This window comes from Trachinotus anak, unplaced genomic scaffold (genome assembly GCF_046630095.1).
Source record: "Trachinotus anak isolate AG129_WGS33_773 ecotype Australia unplaced genomic scaffold, CSIRO_AGI_Tana_v1 ptg000023l, whole genome shotgun sequence".
NCBI classification, from domain to species: Eukaryota; Metazoa; Chordata; class Actinopteri; order Carangiformes; family Carangidae; genus Trachinotus; species Trachinotus anak.
Genome location: NW_027273874.1, coordinates 86,182 through 108,217, shown reverse-complemented (window position 1 = coordinate 108,217; position 22,036 = coordinate 86,182). Strand labels below are relative to the sequence as shown.

General features: G+C 39.9%; 1 protein-coding gene across 1 annotated transcript in view; it reads left to right on the top strand.

The window, feature by feature from the left end:
- The window catches only part of LOC139606757 (glucosidase 2 subunit beta-like), a 124,249-nt gene that overhangs the window by 71,954 nt on the left and 30,259 nt on the right, over positions 1 to 22,036 (top strand). The window contains exons 11-12 of the mRNA XM_071459079.1: positions 8,815 to 8,884; positions 11,231 to 11,320. Of these exons, the coding sequence (XP_071315180.1) occupies positions 8,815 to 8,884; positions 11,231 to 11,320 (160 nt within the window). The remainder of the gene's footprint in view (positions 1 to 8,814; positions 8,885 to 11,230; positions 11,321 to 22,036) is intronic.

Genomic DNA, 22,036 nt, shown 5'->3' with positions numbered 1-22,036 from the left:
TGTCTGCCTGTGTTTGTGTGTGCGCATGCTTGTCCTCCTCTCTCGCCTTTTAGTTCTCTAATTTGTCTGACATGTCCTCAAAAGCCCCCATTTGGGGACACATTAGCATAGCACCGCTTAGAGTGCAGTTGTGTCTACAGAAATCACTTCCTGTACAGACATGGATAGCTTCGTCTGTGGGGCTCTGTTCTCACAGCGGCCCCTGAAAACCTCTGAACAACCGATGGGACTACATTTTTAGGTCCTTTGGTCAGATGTGGTGCAAATGAAGACAGGCAAAATAAAATAAAGTAAAATAAGAAAACACCATGAAGAGAACTGCCTTGAATCTGTGTCTAAACTGCCATTATAGTGATAGGGTAGTTGCAGCTCAGTCAGCTATTAGCCCAGCCTTTTGCGAGCGGTCTATTTTCCTTGGTGCCTGTTCAGCAAGCGCTCTCCATGGTGCTGACTTAGATGGTGCAAACCGGTGCTGTCCATGGTGCTATCATCACTGGTCCTATTTCAGTTGGTCCTTGCTGAGCTACATCTGACTGTATTCACTTTCGCCGGCACTGTCCTTTGTGCTTTCTCATCTGTTTCTAGCAGAGCACGTGTCATCCACAGTGCTAACGCTGCTGGTTTGGGCCATGATGCAGTTTTTAGCTGCCCAGTAACCACTTAGTGCAAACAGAGCCAATGTCTGCCACAGATTATAAACTGCTAACTGCTACTCTGGATCCATTTTCTGAATCCTCAGGAGCAACCTTTTTTATACTCAGCTCACATCCTGCCAGTTAAATGTGTATCAGGAAGCAGATTTGTCATTGCTCTAGCTTATGGGATCTAGCTCTGTGCAGGCGCAGTGGCATTTTCCTGAGGTGCAGTGAGGATTTTCCCTGTTCAGTATTTTGGTGACTCAGTGTGTGCTGCAGCAAGGGGAGTGTCACTGGCAATCTAGTGGCGTGCTGCAATTTTGGTTGACCACATTTTGCGCTGTCTGCTACCTGTCTGCTCTCAGTAGGATGCCATGGAGCACCAAGGTTCTGTGCTTTTTTTATTCACTGTAATTGGTTGAGGCCCAGTCTAAGGCTTTTTCCAACATCACACAAACTTCTTTAATTCATATTTCATTACTTTCATTATCAATCTCTAACCAGGTGACATTTCTAATTTCTAATCTCACAGAAAAAAAAAAGATTGCATGTATGATTTCATTAATGGTAAAATGCCAGGAAGGCTGAGTTAAGATTAAAATCAGACTTTTAGCATTTTCATGAATAAAAATGTTGCTGTGTTGCTCACAAACACCTCATGAAAGTCTGGGATGTACCTGGGATGCACCTTTAATCTGAGGTGGTTAGCCCCCAAAATCCTTAGGATGATCTCATGATGATCTTATTCTGTGGATGACACCTTAGGTAAATATCTAGAATTTGCTCTGACATCTGCTCTCGTGTCCTGAATATGAATGTTTTATTTTATTAACTTGCAATATTAATAGTGGTGGTGGTGAGGTCCACCACTGTTTTAAAACACTGCAGGAAACCCTAACATACAAAACCAAAAGCCATAAGCTTGGAGAAAACTTTCTCTATCCACCTGCAAGTATTTACACACAGTGATATGATTCAAACTATTAGGCTCTTGTGTCATTTGTGGTGCAAGCATAGTTCCAGTTGTGCAGTTCAGGGTGTTATTTTTGTCATTCTACTTGTTGTTGCTGCTTTAAGTAGTATAAACAAATTAGCTTTGCATATATGGGTACTGTGAAGCTGGGTTCATTCAGATCTAATTTAATGAGGTTCCAGCTAATGAAATGAGGGCATCTCTAAAAATAGTAAACTTGCATGGACTTGGTAGCCATGTGAGCCATAACTCCAGACAGGAGTTAAAGACCACATATGGGGATGTTTAGCAGAAGACCTTTATTTATTTATTTATTTATTTATTTATTTATTTATTTTTCATTTCATGCCTCATATGTAATTGCATCAGTGCATGCACTTTTCTTAAACAGTAATAATATTCTAGTATGACGCTCTCTATCACCATACTGCTGCTAAACTTAAATTAGCTGCCTATTTAAGAAGCATCTTGTCTTAGAAATGCTGGCATGACAGCTCTCCACATAAATTGCACTCCCACACCTCTGTCTCCCACATACAAATGCTTCAACATGTCCCTCAGTTCACATTGGGGTGACCAGGGAGCTTTTCTAAGCCAATGCATCTCAGCACTCAACAAATGAATTGGCATGTGAAGGCAGTGGAGCTTCAGTGTGTAAGAGAGCATGGGGACTGGCGTTCTGGCAGGTTACAAACCTTGGCTAGGGCTGATGTTAATTAAAGGCTCTGTTCAGCACTTTCCAAATTAGATGTGAAATGTTAAGCAGTAGGGGTTTGCCATTAACGTGGTGCTCGGCGAGACCTCTGACCCAGGCTGAGGGCAAAGCGTCCTTGAGACATAATTGTGCTCACCTTGAGTGCTGCTACGACAGAAGGAGCAAAGGGAGAGTCAAGAGAGGAGAAGGGTGAAAAAGTGTACAGAGCTTCCTTTTACTATAGAATGAGCTACTAGTACATTTTCCGTCTTCTTCCATTAAGCTGTTGAGAGGTTGAAACGATTTGCCTCTCACCCTCTCTCACCCTTGTTCTTGTGTTTGATAGCCACAGGAGGAATGTATTGGATTGCAACCATTCGAGGGATACACCAAATCAGCCCATTTTCACTTATCAAATGTTGGAAGTCTGATTTGAGCAGCTGCCAGCTTTCCGTCTCTTATGTTGTCTGAAATAGATTTTTTTTTCTTTCCCAGCTCCTGAAGCTAACAGCGTTTGGCACCATACCAAGATGATCCCAGATAAAGATATTTTATGAGATGGTGCAGACGAGACTCTCCAGTGTGCAGCCCCAGTTATGTCGAGAGCTCGCTTTTGTCTGTGCGCACATGTCCATCACACATTTACTCCATTTCCTGCCGTTCCTTGTATTCGTGTCACATGACTACTCGAGAACACATTCAAAAATCTGTGTTTTTTTTTTAAGTGACTCCCTTAGAAAAATCAACATTTTTGATCTCAACATCTACATTTAGGCAAACCAAAATGATAAACTTGTCAAAATGTATGCAGGGAATGAATAACCTGTCATTACCAGACCCTGACTGTTCCTACGGCTGCACAACCTCCTACTAAGCACTTTCCCTCTGCAGACAGAGATCATCACTTGCAAAACCATCAAAAGGGAGCATGTTGATTTGTACATGAGAGTCGCATGCTTCCTGCTATTACAGTATGTTGCAAGATGACAGAATTACCCCGGAAGGGGACCAAGTCATGAGCAGAGGAGACACAGAAGTAGGTCAGCTCCTAGGCGTTTGTTACATCATACATATTCATAAACAGCACCCAGTTGTTGCAGAGTGAACTCACACCACACAGACTGTTTATTCTGCTCACTGGGGCCCCTTCTCCGTTTAAATGTTAAATAGTGATTACGCATCATCATGGTAATACAAGCAGTTGACTGTGACTGCTGCATTTACATGTATTTTAGTGCTGTTACATGAATAGTTTACAATTATTACCACATATTAACACCTTAGCATCTCAATAAGTCATGCATTTATTTGGGTTTAAAACATCTGCAATCCCACATTTAACTGAAACATAAAAAAGTGAAAACGCTGGCTGTACATGAAGGTCAGGGTGTTATGTGCTAGACTGTTTCTTAGCCGAGAGCAGTGACTCTGCTGGTTGCCAGGCAACTTCAAGGTGACAAAAGAGACTCCAGGAAGTCACTGCTCCCGGCCAAGAAATTGCTCAGCACATGACACCCTCTAAAACTACACTTAGATTTGGTATAAATTAAACAAGCTTCAGAGATATCGGTAGGCGGACTTGTTACTTTCAGACAGGCTCACGACCAAAGAACAATTGAATAAATGCTCCCAAGAAAAGAGAGTTATTGATTTTAAATCGTCTTCATCAGTTTATGTTCAGCATGTGACTGGGGTCAGGCCTTCTCTATATCACATGTATAGATAGAAGTTCCTTACACCAGGTGTAAGTGCTGATGTATTAGTATAAACAAAGTTTCAGACAGAGCCAGGCTAGCTCTTTCACTGTTTGTAGTCTTGAGCCTAAGCTAAGCTAACCAGCTGAGTTCCTTCATTTCTCTTAAATTTTACAACCAAATTAGATGCATTAATGATTCTAGCGGAGTTGCAGCTAACAATTATTCCTGATATTGAATAAATAATATATAATAATAATAATAAATAATTATTTAGGCTATGAAATAGTGATAAATGCCCATCACAGTTTTCCCAGATGAAGAGTCCACAACCCAAAAATGTACATAGGTGAATTTGGTACTATTTGAAAATGTATAAAAAAGAGAAAATTGGCAAATTTAAAGATTTGTTAAGCTGAAAACATTCTTCTTCTTGACAAATCAACTACTTGTTCCAGGACTAATTCTAGCCTTCATGCATGATGTTTACTGTTACATGTACCCACCAAGACCTGTGTGATTGACCTTGTCAGTCAAAACCAGTGCAAGGGGATTATAGTATATATATATATATATATATATATATATATATATATATATATATATATATATATATGAAAACATTACAGTTGAAACATCTGACTGTATTCTAATGATTATATGATATTATGTGCGGTCACTGTTGCTCACCATTTTCAGTATTGGCTAATATAATTTGATATAAAAGCAGTTATACAGTGAATGGACCCATTCTTAATTTCAGTGCGTCCTAGCCGTGGCGCTGCGCTTGTCCTTCAACCACTGTAGATAAAAAAGAGAGTTGCAGGAGAGTGTGGGAGAATGAATACAAACTGAGTCAGTCACAGGGCTATGAATTGCACTGATAGTTCAAAACATGATGCTATTTCTGCCAGCTACTGTTATTCACTCACCTCTAATACAATCAGACACTCCAACACAACGATTATGCAGGGGGCGAGATTGACCTCTTCTCAACTCCCAGCAGCCTGTGCTTCAGTTTCAGAATCATTTATGAGATTTGGACCGATCAAAAGAGAAATATCAGGAAATGGAAACATAACCTTGTGTTCCAGTTAAATGTGTGTTTGATGTTTATTCTTTGTATTTGAAAATGCTCTATATAGGATGAAAATGCTGATTTTTTTCTATCATGTAACGCCTCTTTTATTACCTTTGTTGAGTTTATTTTTGATAACGTAGCTTCTTTTAAGAAAAGAAAATAATTTGCACCTTGGGACGTTCGTGTTTGATGCCAGCAGGTGGCTGTTAATGCTCTTGCCAACCCTGTTGACAGTATGTGAAAGGCCTCTTGTTAATTGTTACAGTCTGCAATAAACATTTCATTACAGGAATCCTCAACCTATATTTTAGCCCTCCCCACTCCCCCACTCTCTGCAGTCAGAACAAGTCCGTCAGTTCAGGAGAAAAACTGAGGAAAATGGAGAAAATGGAGCTGAAGAGAGGGAGGACATGGTGACAGGGAGACTCTGAGGAGCTCATGCTGAAAATATTGAAGGCGAGGAGAATGTTAAAAGTCAAAATGCAAAGAAAAAAAGGGGATGATAGATGGCGGTGAATAAAAGATGTTATGAAGGAAAGTGAATAGCAAGCAGCGTGGAAGCATGAGCGTGCTGCCAGTCTTTATTTTAAAGTGCAGCCTTTTGCAGACAACAAAGCAAACTCCTACATGTGCCTGTTAGTTGACATAATCTTGCTATAGGTGTCTTTTGCTTGTGTGAGTGTGAAGTTCAAGGGTGGCCTCACTGCATTGCCTTTGTTTTGTTAAGCACGGCCGCGACGCACACTGCACTGACTCCCAGGCTTCTTTTCTTAGAGCTGCAGAGAAATTGCCTTGCCTATTGATCCATTCGCATGTAAACAGAGCATCTCCGGTCTCCGGCTCAAGGTATGTATGCACAGGAGATTTCCGACAGAAGATGGCATATACTACAAAGTGTATTCCTCCTCTTTCTATTTTTGTACATAGCCTCTCTGATTTAACAACCTTCTTGATAGCGGCTAGTGCTAAAAACAAAGTACAGTACACTTCCTGAAGAGGGAAATGTCATCCGCTGGTCAGTTTTACTTTAGTGTGAAATCATTTGTTCTACATTTTCCATATGAATACCCCCAAAATACAGAGAAAGCTGTTTTTTTCATCCTTTGCATGATAGTAAATGAATGTTGGGATCTGATTATTGAAGTGAGCCATTGTGCTAAATAGGTTTAATTTGCAAACTAACAAAAGATGTAGCATGAGCACACAGAAAACAGGCTCACACAGTTAATTTGTGCTTGCTCTGATCGTGAAGCCATGACATCCATTGACCGTATGACCGATAACCTAATCCTTGAAGTCATTAGACCATAAGCATGAGGTCTTTTTGGTACATTGTACATCGGCCTCAGGTTACGTCGGCCTGACTGGTGCAGAGACCACTCGAGAGGCTTTACTCGCCCTGTGTTCCCTGCTCTGGGTACTTCTGTACGCCTGGCTGCTCTCCCTGAGTCTCTCTTCTCCCGCCTCTGCCCCCCCCTCCCCCTCTCACCGTCACCACTCTCTCCATATATGACTGGGCTGCTGCAAGGGGTCAAATGTCACCCACTTGGGATTCTGCGTCTCCTTTTGTCATTGCTGAGCCTGATGATTGGTGTGTCTGTGGTGTGAGAGAGAGAAAGAGAGAGAGAGAAATAGGGCAAGAGACGGAATCAGAGAGTATGCAAGAGAGGGCTGGTAAGAACATTCTTGTGTGTATGACTGTGATTTTCTGAAGGAGTTTGAAGGGATCGGGGGTGGGTTAGGGACAGATCTCCCCTTCTTGGTGCTATAAAAATAGCCATTACAGCATGGAAAATCACAGCTTGCCTCTTGGACACACCACATCTGTACGAGGTTCGGCAAGAAATAGGTGCTGGGGGAATTGTGTGGGGGGTATCTTTATGGGCAACCAGCTGAGACCACATGCAAGGAACATGCTAATTGGTATTCAGGCCAGGGCTGTGACAGCTTCCCACACAGTCCTTACCACATACACATTCCTTTCTGTTGCCACGGCGCCAGGCCCCGGCGAGAGTTTCCTCGACGACAGAGACAAACCTGTCCACTTCCAGAAACCCCAGTAAATCCCCAGGTCCATCAGCACCAGACAATTAAACCGGAGTCTGTTCAGCCTTCTGTCATCGTCTGTGTCTTCAGGTGTCCGGCCCCTTTTGTTTGTGTGTAATTCTGCAGTGAGAGACACTGTGGTCGACATGGTTCACTTACTAAATGATTCTCCTCTGCTTTTACTGTGGTGTCAGCCACTTTTAAAATGTGATCCAAAACAGATAATCAATGACTTAATGGGATGTCACCCTTAATAAGAATTGACATGTTTTTTGCATATTTTTTATATAGTTGACATGTTTTTGATGCACTGCATATGTTGGATGTGTTATTGTCTCTATGGGCATGGTGCCTATTTTTAAAACATTGATGTGACAAATGCGATTGCAACATTGTCCTTTTGAGTAAATGTGTGGCTTTGAGTCTGCATGCAGGCATTACCCACAACACTATTAATTCACATTAAGCCAAATGTGGCGCAGTATGGATTTGGTAGCTTATAATAACTAGAGCTAGAACTAGAGGGTTTTTTTTTCACTTATCAGTTAATTTGTCCAATGTCTGTTGTTATTTTGATGATGAATTGTTAGTCTCTAAAATTTAAAAAAAATGCCCACTGTACTTTCAGAGAGCCCATGGTCACATCTTCAAACTATTTTGTTTGACTAATAATGCAACACCTAAAGAGTTTCAGTTTATGATGACATATTAACAGAAAAATGACTAAACTGGTGTCAGACATTCTGCCTCTGTGGTGCTTAAGGTCTTAAAGCTGCACCGATCAATATTTTCATAATAACAATGGATAAAATGACAGTACTGTAATATGATATTCCCCTCAGAGGTGGAAACCAAAATGGAGCTAAAAGAGGAGTGGATATTTGGAATACACTCATCAAGTGGCTAGGAGTAGAGCTCCAAATGAATGCTAATGTTGCTTCATATCTGCTCAATGTAAATAAGCAACAGTTTATAAGTTTATAAATAGTATGTCACTATTATACATGTATTTACAGCGTCCTGTTCCTCTGCCTAAAAATGTTCAAGACAAAATTACTGCTACTTTAAACCATCATAATCAAATGTGGATTATTTGTTGATTAATTTTCTGTTGATCAGTGATTAATCAGCCACTGATTTAAAAACTAATAGCAACAGATGCGTAAGCTCTGTTGCTATTAGTTAGCTATTACAATTCACCGCACACAATGACACAATATTCAAACAACAGCATGGTACTGTACATATACACTGATACTCACTGTTCCTTTACAGTTACAATTTGCCTTTTATCTGTAGTTCTTCTTACCTGTCACAATTACTAGAAGAATTTTGAAGCTTTCTAGTTTTCTACCAGAGTCTGTCATCTTGTCATACCAGGAACATACTAGTATGACAAAGAGAGACAAACATATCATCGCTGTGGTCACCTCTGCTGCTCTCTCACTCCCTCTGACTTCTCTCCCAGTCTTGGTTAACAGAATTGTCATTGTGAAGAGTCTAACAAGCCTGGGAACCTTTCAGCAGTTACCACACCTGGAAATACCATTTTTCTGTTTATATGCAGCCTTGCTCCTCTCCCAGTCCTAGATATAACAGCCTATATTAAGAGCCCACTGTTTGGCAACACGCAGCTGTTGAGATGCAACAACTCCGCATTGTTAAATTGTCTGACCTTTTGTTTTGTCTAGCTGCAAAGTGGGAGGCTACCAATCTGAAGAAGGTAGAAGAAGCCTATGATACAGTCAACATGGAAATAAGGTAAGGGAAAGATAACAAAGACACAGCAGCAGAGGTTAGCTTCCACTGTCACGCATCTGTGGCTAAATCCTCAACATTTGTCACTCTGTGTGGACTATGCATTTGCGTCTCACATTGCTGCTGTAAGCAGGCGGGCATGGTATGTAACCAGGCCTTAAAATAGACTCCATCAGTAGTGAGGAAAGCTGCACAGTAATGAATTTGCACTGTGTGATACCTAAGGCTAATTTTAATGAAGAAAAACAAACGCTATTGGTTGCCTACTGTGTTCTGGTGGGTAGGCCTGTAAACTTAGTTTGAGCAGAAGATTCACTGCATTGATATGAATAATGCAAACTTTTTTATGGCATTTTTAAAAAGACAGACATGGCTTTTTAAAAATGTGTGGTTAGTGTGGTAAACCCTGTAATTATTTTGTATTTAGAAAAAAAATAACCTCTTGTCACAACAAATTAGCTGCGTACTTATATTTCCATCCAGAAAATATTTCATCCTCCAATACAGTATTAAGACATTCAATTGATTCTATAGCGTTCTGTTCAACCTCTAACTACCTCCTAACATTACAGTCACACTCCAACATGCTTACAACAGCTGAGAGGGGAGAAAAAAAACGGCCTGAGCGAGGTTGGATGAGAATTCCTGTTACATGCTTTTGCTCCCTCTCAAATGTTTTCACAGAGCTCTGAGCCAGCCAGCAATAGCTGATAAGTAGCTACTGGGGCCCTTAGGCCCGCAAACTGTTCATTACAGTAGGGAGAGATGAGAGCCAACCACAGAGATGGCAGTTACAAAAAGGTCAAGATTTCCCCCCCTAAACAAATGCCAGCATGAGGGTGAAAGAGATCTGGCATGACTTCAGTTGCTCTATTTCTTCATTGTCCACCTTGCTCAGATGGCTCCTGGTCAAATTACTCACCATCATTTATGCGTGTTGGAGCACTAGATATGTTTTTGTCTCTCCCCATGCTCTCTTCAGGCCATGTCCTTTATCAGTATATAGACAGTAGTTTGCTAGTGCCTTTGTTTTCATAGCTTTTGAAACTAGAAAGAAATTAAAGTCGCTCCCGTATTAGTCCATACCTTTTATTCCTTTAGCGTGCTGTAAAGGGCAATTTCTGGAAAAATGGACTCCTTGCATGAGTGTTATGACCCCTGCCCTACTGAGAATAACATGCACACACAGTTACGCAACCTGCATTACTTTTCTGACCCCGAATCATCCCCCTGCGCTACACTACCTTATCATCCTCAAGCGAAACAATCACCCTCCCTAAACATTTGTTAACCCCATTAGCAATTCAGGGTTATGAATATGATAATAAGGGCCCATGCACCGTTAGAGATAGGGCTCAGTTTCCTTATTTGCGATTAGTGAAGAAAAGCAGCCCTCACCAGCTCAGATAATTGGACACACTGCATAGAAATGGGCTTTAAAGGGCCACCTCATCAACACACTATCCAAGAAGTCAGTCACTGAAAGTAGAAAGGAAAATAAAGCTACATTGTCAGCACAGTTAGGAGTCATCCAGAAGTTATTAGAGCTGCATGTCACTTCCAATAAATGGTTCGCATCCAGTACATTCAAAAACAACTGTCTTTTTATGTGAAAAGGAGCATTCGTGTTGTTCTGCAGATTTTTTTACTGAAACCGTTTAGGCTTACTTCAAAACATGTAATGGCCGTCCACACCAAGAACAATAACTTTAACAACAATAACAATAAAGAAATTAGCATCCATAATAATGAATGATAACGTTCTGCAGTCGTGCCAAACATGCACTGCACGCTCTAGTAAACCACAAAACACCCGCCACTGGTTCTGACACTGAGCCCAGTGATTGCATCCTAGATGTCCCTTATAAATACTGTGTGATTTATCACACAGTATTTATAAGAGCCTCAATATGACCTCAATATGACTCTCTCCAGTGTTGAATGTGACGTGTTGAACTGTCAGCCAGGTGGCATGTTCACCTTGTCGGACTGCAGGTCTGGGTGACAGACTGAGGTGGCTCTGGTGGGTGCAGCAGGCTGGCAGACAGCAGTGGGGCTTGGTGTATTGATCCAGTAACATGATTATTAAGGATCACCATCCACTTGAGTTAGAAAGATTTTTAAAACGATAAAACTCTGTTAAATGTTGTTGGTGTGGACGGGCCTTTACCTTTGTAGTACCTGATATTATATACTTAAAACTGTACCACGGTTGTACAGTGAGTGTCATACTTTCAGCTGTAACTGAAATCTAAAATCTTGCATGGTGTCACAACTCAGTAATTACTTAATTATATAATAATTTAAAAAACTGCTCCTGATCTAATATATTTATTTCTTTTTCCTCAGTGATCTACGGAAGAAGCTGGCCATAGACTATGGACCAGATTGGGAGTTTCTGTTTTTGAATAGCCAGTGTTACAAGCTGAAAGTGTATGAGTAAGTACTGACAGAATTTTCATTACATTTTGATTTATATGCTTATTTTTATCTGGCATTAATATGGAATCCAGTCCTGAAATGTGTGGTTGCATACTGAAATACACTTTCATCATAATAATGAAAAATACACACTGACGGAAAAATGCATTTTCATAGTTCTGACGATGAATTGTTAAAGCTTTTTATAGTTATTTGCACTCTCAGTAATGGAAATCATGGAAAGCAATTACTTGTGCAACAGCCGTGCTCTGCAGGAAGCCATAAAACTCAATGGGTAGAAAAGTAAAACAGTTTAAAGATCACAAAATCAATATGTTAACTAGAAGCTGGAATCCATCTTATTTTGTGCAACTGTACTAAAACAAATTCTATCTGTAGCAAAAAAATGTGAACCATCTCAGTTAAGATCCACCATTTAAAGTTGATAATTTGTGAGCTCCAAGTCACCCTGGAGAAGCCAAGCAGCTAAATCAACTAAATTTAATCAACAGAATGAGCTTCTTTTACTCTCTCCCGCTGCATCCCTATGGCCCCTGCTGGGGTAGAATCTGTTCTCCTCAGGATTGCTTGCCAGCTGGAGCTTTAGAAGCCTGTGGGTGGTTGCAGTTTTGAAAGAAAATTATCTGAGATCTGCACTGCAAATACATTTTTTCAGATATCCTTGGAATCAGTGGTTTTCCCATGCCCTTGTACACCAGTGTGATTTGTTTGCTTAGTTTGCCATTTAGGAGGCAAAATCTGGAGGAAGGGAAAGATGCAGTTCTTGTACTGAGTCCAGAAACTTAAACCAGAAAAATCTATCCGTCTAGTGTAGACAGTATTAGATAACAACGCTGCGCTTGGGTTATGAGAAGCTTTCATGTCGTGATGTAGGGCTTCTGTGATAGAAAAGCAAGACTTCAATGAAAAATTCAGTCAGAGCCACCAAACTGCAATAATAGAAGAATATTACATCAGCAGATAAGAATATACAATTAAACTCCGCCCCCAAACACTGATTGGCCAATCATAACTGAACAAATATAACAAGGCAGGGAATGTCATCTGTGATTTGTGTCCTTATAAAACCAAAAGCACAAGAACAAGATTTTTAAGGAATGGATTAAACATTGCATATCTGCAAAACATTAGCACTAACTAGCTTACTGGATCATTACTTTCAAGGCCAAGCAGCTTATCATTAGCTAAATAAATTGTAGAGTTTACAAGTTCAAAAAGCGCTGTTCACAGTAGAACATCCACTCGGTAGTATTTCCCTCCAGTAAGGAAGCTGCTTCTGGATGCTAGCAGAGTTGCATCTTGACAGGTGATGAAACATTTACTAAAAGGGTATGGTGTTAACTACAGTGTGTACTTTGTGTACCTTGCCAAACCAAAATGTTTCAGCCATAAATGGCTGTAGCACTGGCTGTAATAAATAAAATTCTTGTTGGTTTAATCCCACTCTTACAAGCTGTATCAAGTTAGGGTATTTCTCTCAATCTCACACCCTCAGCCTTTTGCAAAGAAACACGTACTGTGCTCTGTTACCTTTCTTTCCCTGGCCTATTGGCATCATACACTCCATGTTATTTTTCATCCTTCAAATCACTGAAGAGCACAATATCCACTAGTGTCAACTCAGTTGAAGGTCCTTTGACCTACCAGCACCCTCTCAGCAATGTACCAGTTCCCCTCCCTGGCCCCCTTTATTCTTGCCATTCGCCTTGAACCGTGATCCTGAAAAGACATGACATTGACAGACACATAAACCAACGGCTTTCTATAGCACTCCCTCCCATGCCCTGGAGTAGCGAACTAGCAGAGCTGCACTTCCTCTCCAGTAATGGAACAGAATTGCACACTTCTCTCTCCAGCTTCTTCATCATCGGTTGAAACCATCTTACATCCGCCCTCCCTGGTGTTTAGATCTCTCACGTTTGATTAAATTGCTCCCTCTGATTTTTTTCCTTGAGTGGCAGCCAATATCGGAAGAAATGCCTGGAGTCATAAAAGTTTCCTGAGCTGAAACGCTGCCTGTCTTTAATATAACTAATAGCTGTGCATTATTTAAATGAATGGAATTCAACTGGTGCGGGTGCGGGGTGTGGCAGGAAAAGGATTTGAATTGAACCAGTGGAGAATTGTTTGGTGGGACTGACATGTGGAGCAGATTAGACAGCCCTAATGGAGCAAGGAGATAGAAATACCTGATTGCTTTTATGAGGATGCACAGGAACTGGATTTGGTCCTGTTTACTCTTAGATACAAAAGGCCAAACTTGTTAATCTTGAGAGTGTGTTTCTTTTCTATCTGGAGGTGTCAGCTGAGATTTCTCCTTTTGTCTTTGTGAAGGAGGATTCGCTTTTCCGCACGTCTTTGTTGGGTTATTTCCTCAGCCTTGCTTGTGCCTTGCCTTATATTCGTGTGCAAACCAAGGCTTCAAGCTTTCTGTTGTTTGTCCAGGGAAAAATATAATTACTTTGATTTCAAAGGGGGGGAAACAGCCTTTTGTTGTTGAACACTTTCAAGTAGAATGATTAACGGCAAGATGAGAAGCTAAACGCTGCGTTGTAGCACTCTGCACATTGCCTTCTCATCAGTTTCTCTAAAGACCGTAAACAACATGAATAAAAGCTAAGAGAGGAGGCTTGTTTTTGGTGCATTATCATTTAATGGCATTTATTGCTATATTTTCATGGACCTCTTTCCAGCCCACAGTTAAGTTTTTTTTTACATTACTGTACATCACAGTGCAGCAATTGCAGTTCACCTCCAAAAATGCACCCATTAAAAATCCATGTATTTCTCCTGAAATGGTCTTTAGGGTGCTGGTGGGCTCTTATCATGAGTCGGGAATTTAAAACGCGGGCTCCTGCCAGTGAATCAGAAATAAGCTTGGCAATTCAGTCAACACAGCCTGGCACAGCATGAAGGAAGACACCCTATAATGAGTTCTCAGAGGCGGAGTCCCTACCTACAGCAGAGTCTAATATTCCTGCTGTGGATTTGTTGACACTCCTCAAAGCAACTTAAATCGAAGGGCCGTGATTTATGCAAGACTGTCAGGTCAGATTGACTCAGCCTCCGCTCTCGTGTCATTAGAAAGTACAGCACTTCAGTGAGTCATGCCCGCCACTGTGGTTCAGCTTTGACAGAGAAGAGAGAAGGATAACGCAGCACCAGTGACACTTCCAACTGTCTGTAGAACATCACATGGCCTTAACAGTGCACTGGGTTCTTCTAGGGAAGAAAGAGACTCCATCAGGCTAGCCTAGAGGGAGCTGTTTCAAATTGGATATAAACCACGGCAAGGCGGGTGGTGTGGAGCCCTAGATGTGTCTGCTGACTGCTGTGAGAATATCATAGAAATAAAGACCCATATATGTGGTAGATTTCATAACAGCTGTGCCATGAATAATGTCTAGTTGCAAATAGGGGTTGACGGGACCATTGGGATATTTAGAGTGTAAGTTATTTGCATTCTGCCTGTGGATGGCAAGTATCTGTCAGAAATTGAAAATTGGTAATGACGTTATTAAGAGCATCTGCCATGTCAGTTTTTCCGGAAAATTTAAAAAAAAGTTGCTAAAAGAAGAAATTAGCTTTCAATGTTAAGGTAATTTAAGGTAATTCACTATGCCCAGTTTCAACAAGAGGGCCTTTTGCTATTAGAAATTAATGTCAAAAAGCAAATGAGACGAACAGCTGACAACAGATGAATGCATGCATATGCACAAATGAAATGAGAACCTTGTTTGCCCTGGTTTATCAAAGGGACAGAAGGGCAGAAGCCCTCGATAACCGTAATTGGAATGCTGTTAAAATAAGTGGTTGTGCTGCAGTAGCTGCTTATGCAAGTCCATGCCTTAGAGCATGAGTACTTTTTCACACCCAGTAGGTTTCAAATTATGATCGATGTGGCACAGACACTGTTGTTAAATTAAACCATGAAATTTAACATTACTCTTAATCAGCTGCTCATGCAATTAATTAACTTCAAAAGGTCACGTTTGGTCATTTGTCAATACCAGAGGGGGCAGAGAGATTGCATTAATCTGCTTTAAAGCGTGCATTATCTAGTGTCAAGGAAAATCTATCTATGTTAAAAAAAAAATAGAGCTGGCAAATTTTTTTTATTGTCAACCAGTGACCCAAAACAACAATGTCTTAGCCTGTTTGACCCATTTGTAGCTCTCTGCCCCAAGCTCAGTGCTTCCAAATGCAGACATTAATCTTCAAAAGCTGACCATGTATGCATGCTTTCATTTAAAAAACGATTTTAAAACAGCCACACACTGTTATTTACTGAAACAGGTGTAAATAGAGCATTTGTTGGGGACTGTTTTCAGCCAGGGATTTGGTGTGCTAGCGAATATTTGCGGCAGCAGGACTCAAAATAAACATGACAACAATTGCAATCTATGGCACAGAGGAAGAAGCTATATCAGGCTTTGGCTACACAGATCATTCTTGTTAGTGGAATCACTCAGTTGTTGGTTTTGTTCTTTTAATTGGAGGACAGAATATTATTAGACTTATTCTGTTAAAAGTCTAGTAAAATTCCCCTTTAAGGTCCTTTTAAAGCTAATCATTAATAAATATTTTACATATGGAAGAAAGAATAATGATTTGAAATTATTTTCTTAAAAACTTTCATCACTGTTACCAAAATTGAAGCAGCAAAGGCCAAATATCCAGACTGTCTGTTCCTGGTGTTGGTCAAGCTCTAAAATGCTTCCTCCTACATTTCCTATAATGCAACCATAGAGGTAGGTAGGTAGAGTGTCTACCCGATACACTCCACATCCAACAGTTTGTTATGCACGCTCGCAAGTTTCCATTTAATTTCATATGGTGAGCTGGTGCAGCATCTCTGGTGTGACATACTGTATTTATTTGTAAAATTAGTTGTATTTGCATTAAGTTAGGAAAAGACTTGCTCCCTTGACTTGAGTTTCCTTGAAGCCATGTTGAAAAGCACAGTCAGTTAATCTTCCTGTTGAATCACTGCCTCCCTCACCCAATTATGATTCAACAAAGCCTTTGGCTGTCAAGATGCTGGTCCCTTCCTGTAAGCAGCTGAACTAGTGGAGATTCTGCCCAGTCCTCAGCAGGGGTGGCCATCTGAAGTAGCAGGAGTTTTCCGTTGGTCCAGTAGACCAGTGGGCTGGAAGTGAGTGTATGTGTGTTTGGTGGGGTCATATAATAATATCTCATCAGTCTTTGTTATCATGGCAACTTCATGGCCAGAGAACTGGGCAGTGAGCAGAGTATCTGTGGGTTGACTGTGCTGAAACAGTCCAGGTCAACTTTTCATATCTTGTTTATCACAGCTTGTCGCAGCAGACCGAGACTTCCTGTGTCTAAGTCAGAATGAGGTGATTTAGAGCCAAGTTGATTTTCATTATCATTGTTGTCCTACTTTTTAGTACTATAGCAGCTCTAGTTAAATTGCACTTTAGACAGAGAGTACATAACCTTACAAAACCCCAAACCAAACATGGGCTACAAACATGCTTAATTTCCTCTGCATGGAGGTAACCATGAACCAACAATGAAGCCTGTCTGTGTTTTGAGTCCCTGGGTCAGCTTGGCCGAGCGGGCAGTGCTTCCTGTGAGGTTCATGTTGCGACAAACAAATATCCAATGAGCCCTAAGACTTGTAAATATCCTACTGTCACCATGTGTGGTAGTAGTGTGCCTGTCCAGCTGTCATTAAACGTTGACACTTATGAGAGCCATGCAAAACATAACCACTATTTCCCTTGATTTGGAGAACTTTAAAAAATAACAAATTTGTTGTTCAGTGCAAGAAAAAGAGTTATATTAGATATATCTAATATATGAGAGAATGACATGAATGAATCAGAGAAACATTAGTTTGACAAAACTAAAGAAATAATGAAACCCCTACTACTAAATAAAAACTAAAACTAAAAATAAGAACACGTCTTTACCAGAGTCCCTTTGGGATTACCTTGAATACAAGTGGTTCGCAGATAAGAGCAAGTACCTTGTAGCTGAAGTTGATATCATTCTGCAAGATTGGATATTTTGACAGAAAACAGATACACTGTCTGTGAACAGACAATGTATTTATGTTCAACTCTAACCCTTACCCTAACCCGTATCTTATGCTCGTAAAAAACATAATCCAACCACAATTATACTTCCTACAAAACATATTTGCTGTTGTAGTTTAGTTGTATAGAAACATAATTATTGGGAGTTGGGGTTGCTAAGCCGCAACTCTTCCCTTTAGCTTTGTACAGTGTATGGGGCCAAGAAATGCTGTTTGTTGGTTTAAATTGGTTTCACCTAAAACAGACAATGAAAACTATCCATAGGTTTAACAGAGAGCCAGAGGAGAATAAAGCCTAAAGTAAAAATCAATAAACTCCAAAAGAGAGACAGCAAAGTGTCTTGGTGTTTAAAAATTAGTATCACAGTGTTATGCAATGTTTATATTACATTTCTTTTCCTGCTGTGTCTCACTTACAATTCCTGCTGTGACAACCTGAACCTCTTAGGGAGCTCATCAGAATTGATCGTATTTAATCAAAACTAATATGATCTAATTCAGCCACTGTAAAAACTTCAGTGAAAGTGTAATTACTATCCAGCACATACAATTGTTTTTTCTTCTTCTAGAGGATCCATTATAATGAGTCTTTTTACATAATTCATGTACCTCTGCAATGTTTGACATGAGTAACCTACAACCTTAAGTCAGTGGAAACATACAGTAGAACACATGTTATTCTGCACCCTGTTATGCTACAATAGGTATTTGCAGAGTTTGTGGTTATTTTATCATTGCTATGATGGTTTTGATCTACCAACCTCTCACCCTGAGCATTTTCTGCATTGAAATGGGGTTGAGACTCTTAGTGGAGTGGCAATTGTGTGGTGCAAATTGGAGCAAATTATTGAAATAGATCACTCCCATCAATTTACTGCAGCAAAACACCTATAATTGAGAGTGATATTTAAAAGCCAGATGAAGCACATCTTAGCTTCTCACCCTGAGAGAGACATGTCTGCTATGTTGTTCAAATGTTCAACACATGAGGACAGAAAATAAGACTGGTTCCCATAACTTCATCCCACTGTCTGGCATTTGAGAGGGGGTAATCTTCAAATGAAACACTTACATCCTATTACAAAGTCATACTTAGGAATAAAAATGGTAGTCATTATGGTGTTATCTCACCACCTTTAGACTAGGTGGGAGGACACATATATGAATTGACAAAACCCTTATAAACCCTCGATTTACCACAGTCTGGCTCAACAAATTCACTGTCTTCTGTCAAATCTACCCATTGTTAAAAGAACTTGCAATACATGTTTGCCACTGAAAGAATACACATTTACTAATTATGTTCTGTTCCCAGATGCTGGATTTTACATTGGTATTGATAATGATCTTATTACAGGGACTGGGTATTGGCCGTATGTGACTAATCTACACTGGTTTGTGTACTGTTGACAACTCAAACAATATACTGTAGTTACATCTGTCTGAGCATAAAGTAATATTGGTATATAAACATTTCCACATCATTTGACAAAATGCTATTAACTTAAGGTCTGTGTACTAGTTCCAGACCTTTCAGTCACATCTTTTGATCCATCCTCCATTGCCAGCATGTAACCTCTGTATATCGAATCAGTTATCTCCATGACAACTAACAAAACTCCAGCTCCTGATGATCTGAAGATGTGGTTGACGACTCCAGAAAAAGCTTGTGGGAGGACCTTATGTTCCGATTATTGTGTCAAACCACTTTTTCCAAGGTCAAAAATGAACCTTCATGCTCATCTCAAGATATAGCCTCAATGTTTATTTACACTACATAACCAAAAGTATTGGGACATGAGTATCCAGAGCTTTACCACTGTGACCGAACACGTTTTTGGACATAACTGAAGAATTTATATGCTAACTATGACGAAATCCCTTCATACCTTTTTAATGCCTCCATAGTCTTCACTAAAATATCATATGAGCCTGGACAGGCATGGATGTAAACTGTAATTTCACTGGTTGGTGGAGCCATACAACCATGAGGCTAGTTCACTTTTAATGTGGGAACTCTAATTATCACCTGAAGTTATGCTGAAGTAGATTTCCTAACACGTTTTAGTGTTATGAGCCATTTTTTTACACCTTTGAGGAGGAAAAGTGTAAAATATTATTTTCAGCCAACTTGCTCCACACCTACGTAGCATCCTTTACATTTTGTTATATATTATTGTTCATCGATTTATGGAAAGGTCCCTTTAAGAATAAAGCCCACTGATTTTTTTTCTTTAAGGTCCCTCACAGTGAAATTAAAAAAAAAAACTTATGGCATCCTCACAGTTATTTAGCTGCTACTCATAAAACTAATGAACACCCAAAGTACGGGGTAGGAAGTCACTGGTCCACGTACGTTTTGAGCCTCAGATCATTGCATCCCAATTTCAATCATTCCTATCCACTCTAAGACACTAGGTAAAACTAGAGGTCATCTTGCATTGAAATCACATCAGCTGTGATACCCGTCACTTGATCCATGAATACTGGGTATTCATGTAACAATGTAATGAGTACTTGTGGGTTGGAGCATCAACATGTTGATGGGTGTTGCCGCTGGTGTGATCCAATCACAAGATGGTCTCTAGTTTCACTGTATTGTTTATAATAATATAAAAAACATAGAACAAACATAGATATTTATGTGCATTGGAGTTTATTTTTAAAGTGCCATGATTCCACAGTTCAGTTCAATGTATTTCTAGAGATTTTAAAGACCCATACAGACCAGCTATTTTCCTTTAGTTCCTATCATATCCTCCACATGCCTCAACCTTCACCTATTCTGAGCAGAAAATAGCAGCAATAATAATGTAACATCTTGAGAGATGGCAGGGAGAATGCAGCTTTAAATGATCTGCCAGAGGCTATTTGCCTCATTGTCCTTAGTGATGGCTTTAAAAACTAAATTGGCTTCAAGTTTGGCTTGTTTTGTTTCCAATTTTTCGCATATAAATGGAGGCATCTTTTCAGGGAGAGAGGCCCTTTCACTCTCTTATTTTTTTTTCTGGGTAATTTGTGTGGGAAAGAGGTCTCTGCTGTGCATTCATCTCCCCTCTTCTTGTTGCTTCAGAGAAGGCATAATAAGTAAAAAAAAAAAAAAAGAAAAAAAGAAAAAAATATCCTATATATCAACCTTGTGCATTGACTCTCAGCTTTGCATAAAGGATTTGAAGGCCAAAATATGAAGAGCTGTCAGGAAAGTGAACTTCAATCAGACTCATAGTAAAAACACTGTACAGCATTTTATTCAGACTTGAATTTGTGGTTCACCATGTGGAAAATGAAGGTAAACTGAAAAATGGCCTACTTTGAGTATGTCTTCTTTTTAACTGGCTCTAGAAGGATGAACAGTGACTGGGTCTTTGAGCTGCCACCAAACCCTCAACTCGAGTGCCAAGTGAAAGGAATTGCACAGACTCAACCTCACAGTGATATGATGGCATCTGAAATAGTATTTTAAATATTAGTTATACTGCTGAAATTTGATTCCATAATTGCACTTGAGGCCTGATGCGCTGCTTATTCCAGTTTTATGAGCACTAAAAGTAACGCTGACATCACAGCTGTACTTTCATACCTTCACAGTTGGAGAGAGATCCAAATGCTGCAGAACTTTTCACCATAAAGACATAAATCAAAGTGCCGAGCCTCCCACCTTCATCTCCCACAGTAGGTTGCTCTTATATTAGACACACTCCTGGAACAATGTCCTCTGCATTAAGGCGAAGCAGTTGTTCGTAAAATATAAATAGGCTTCATCTTATTACATAATGAAAGAAAAAAAACAATTATTCAATAATTGAGGTCTATACTGTAAGTACTGGCCTTATAGATCTGTATTGAAGACACTACCTACCTTGTTATACTGTTATCTGAACAAAAGACTATACTTTATACTGCAACATTTTGATTGAAGGCATTTAAAATGTATGAATACTGAGTCATCCATATTTCTGCTCAAAAACATATTGTAAGCACACACATAAATGCTCTCCTAATGTTCAGATGTCACATTGATTCTCTGTAAAATAAAATAAAATTGTTGCAAGGTAAACTAGTGAGACGGCAGCAAAATCAGAAGAGAAAAAGCCACAAACAAGCACAATAAAATATCTTCTGGCATTACTAGCTCTGCATTTTTGTAAGTTAGATTCAAACAGAAAAAAAAAACTCACCTCATCAGCACTTATCTGAGTTTAGTCCAGGGAATGCCCTTTTCCAGGTGCCCATTTCATTCTTGTCCAGTGTGTTAAAAGAAGGTACACAATGTGCAATGCAGGTTCCACTACAATGACTATAATCCATAATAGGTGTTTGTTTTCTGTTTGATTGGTCAGTATGTACTTTTACTAGACATATGATTGAAACACTTACAGAGTAGGTATTGGTATTGTAGTATGGTCAGCTGTAACCTGTAATAAGGTAGTTGCAGCTATAGACTACACTTGGCAAGGTGTAGACTTGTTTACACCAGTGCTGAACTGGATCTGCTGGTTAAAGGACAGACAGGCAGGGACACCAACAGGGATTTTGGGTCCAATGAGAAGATGTCACATTGGACCCCACCATCCCACAACCACAGGCCATGCTAACCCTTTCATGACTAGAAAATGTTCTCAACAATAACTTAAACTTAAAGTAGATCC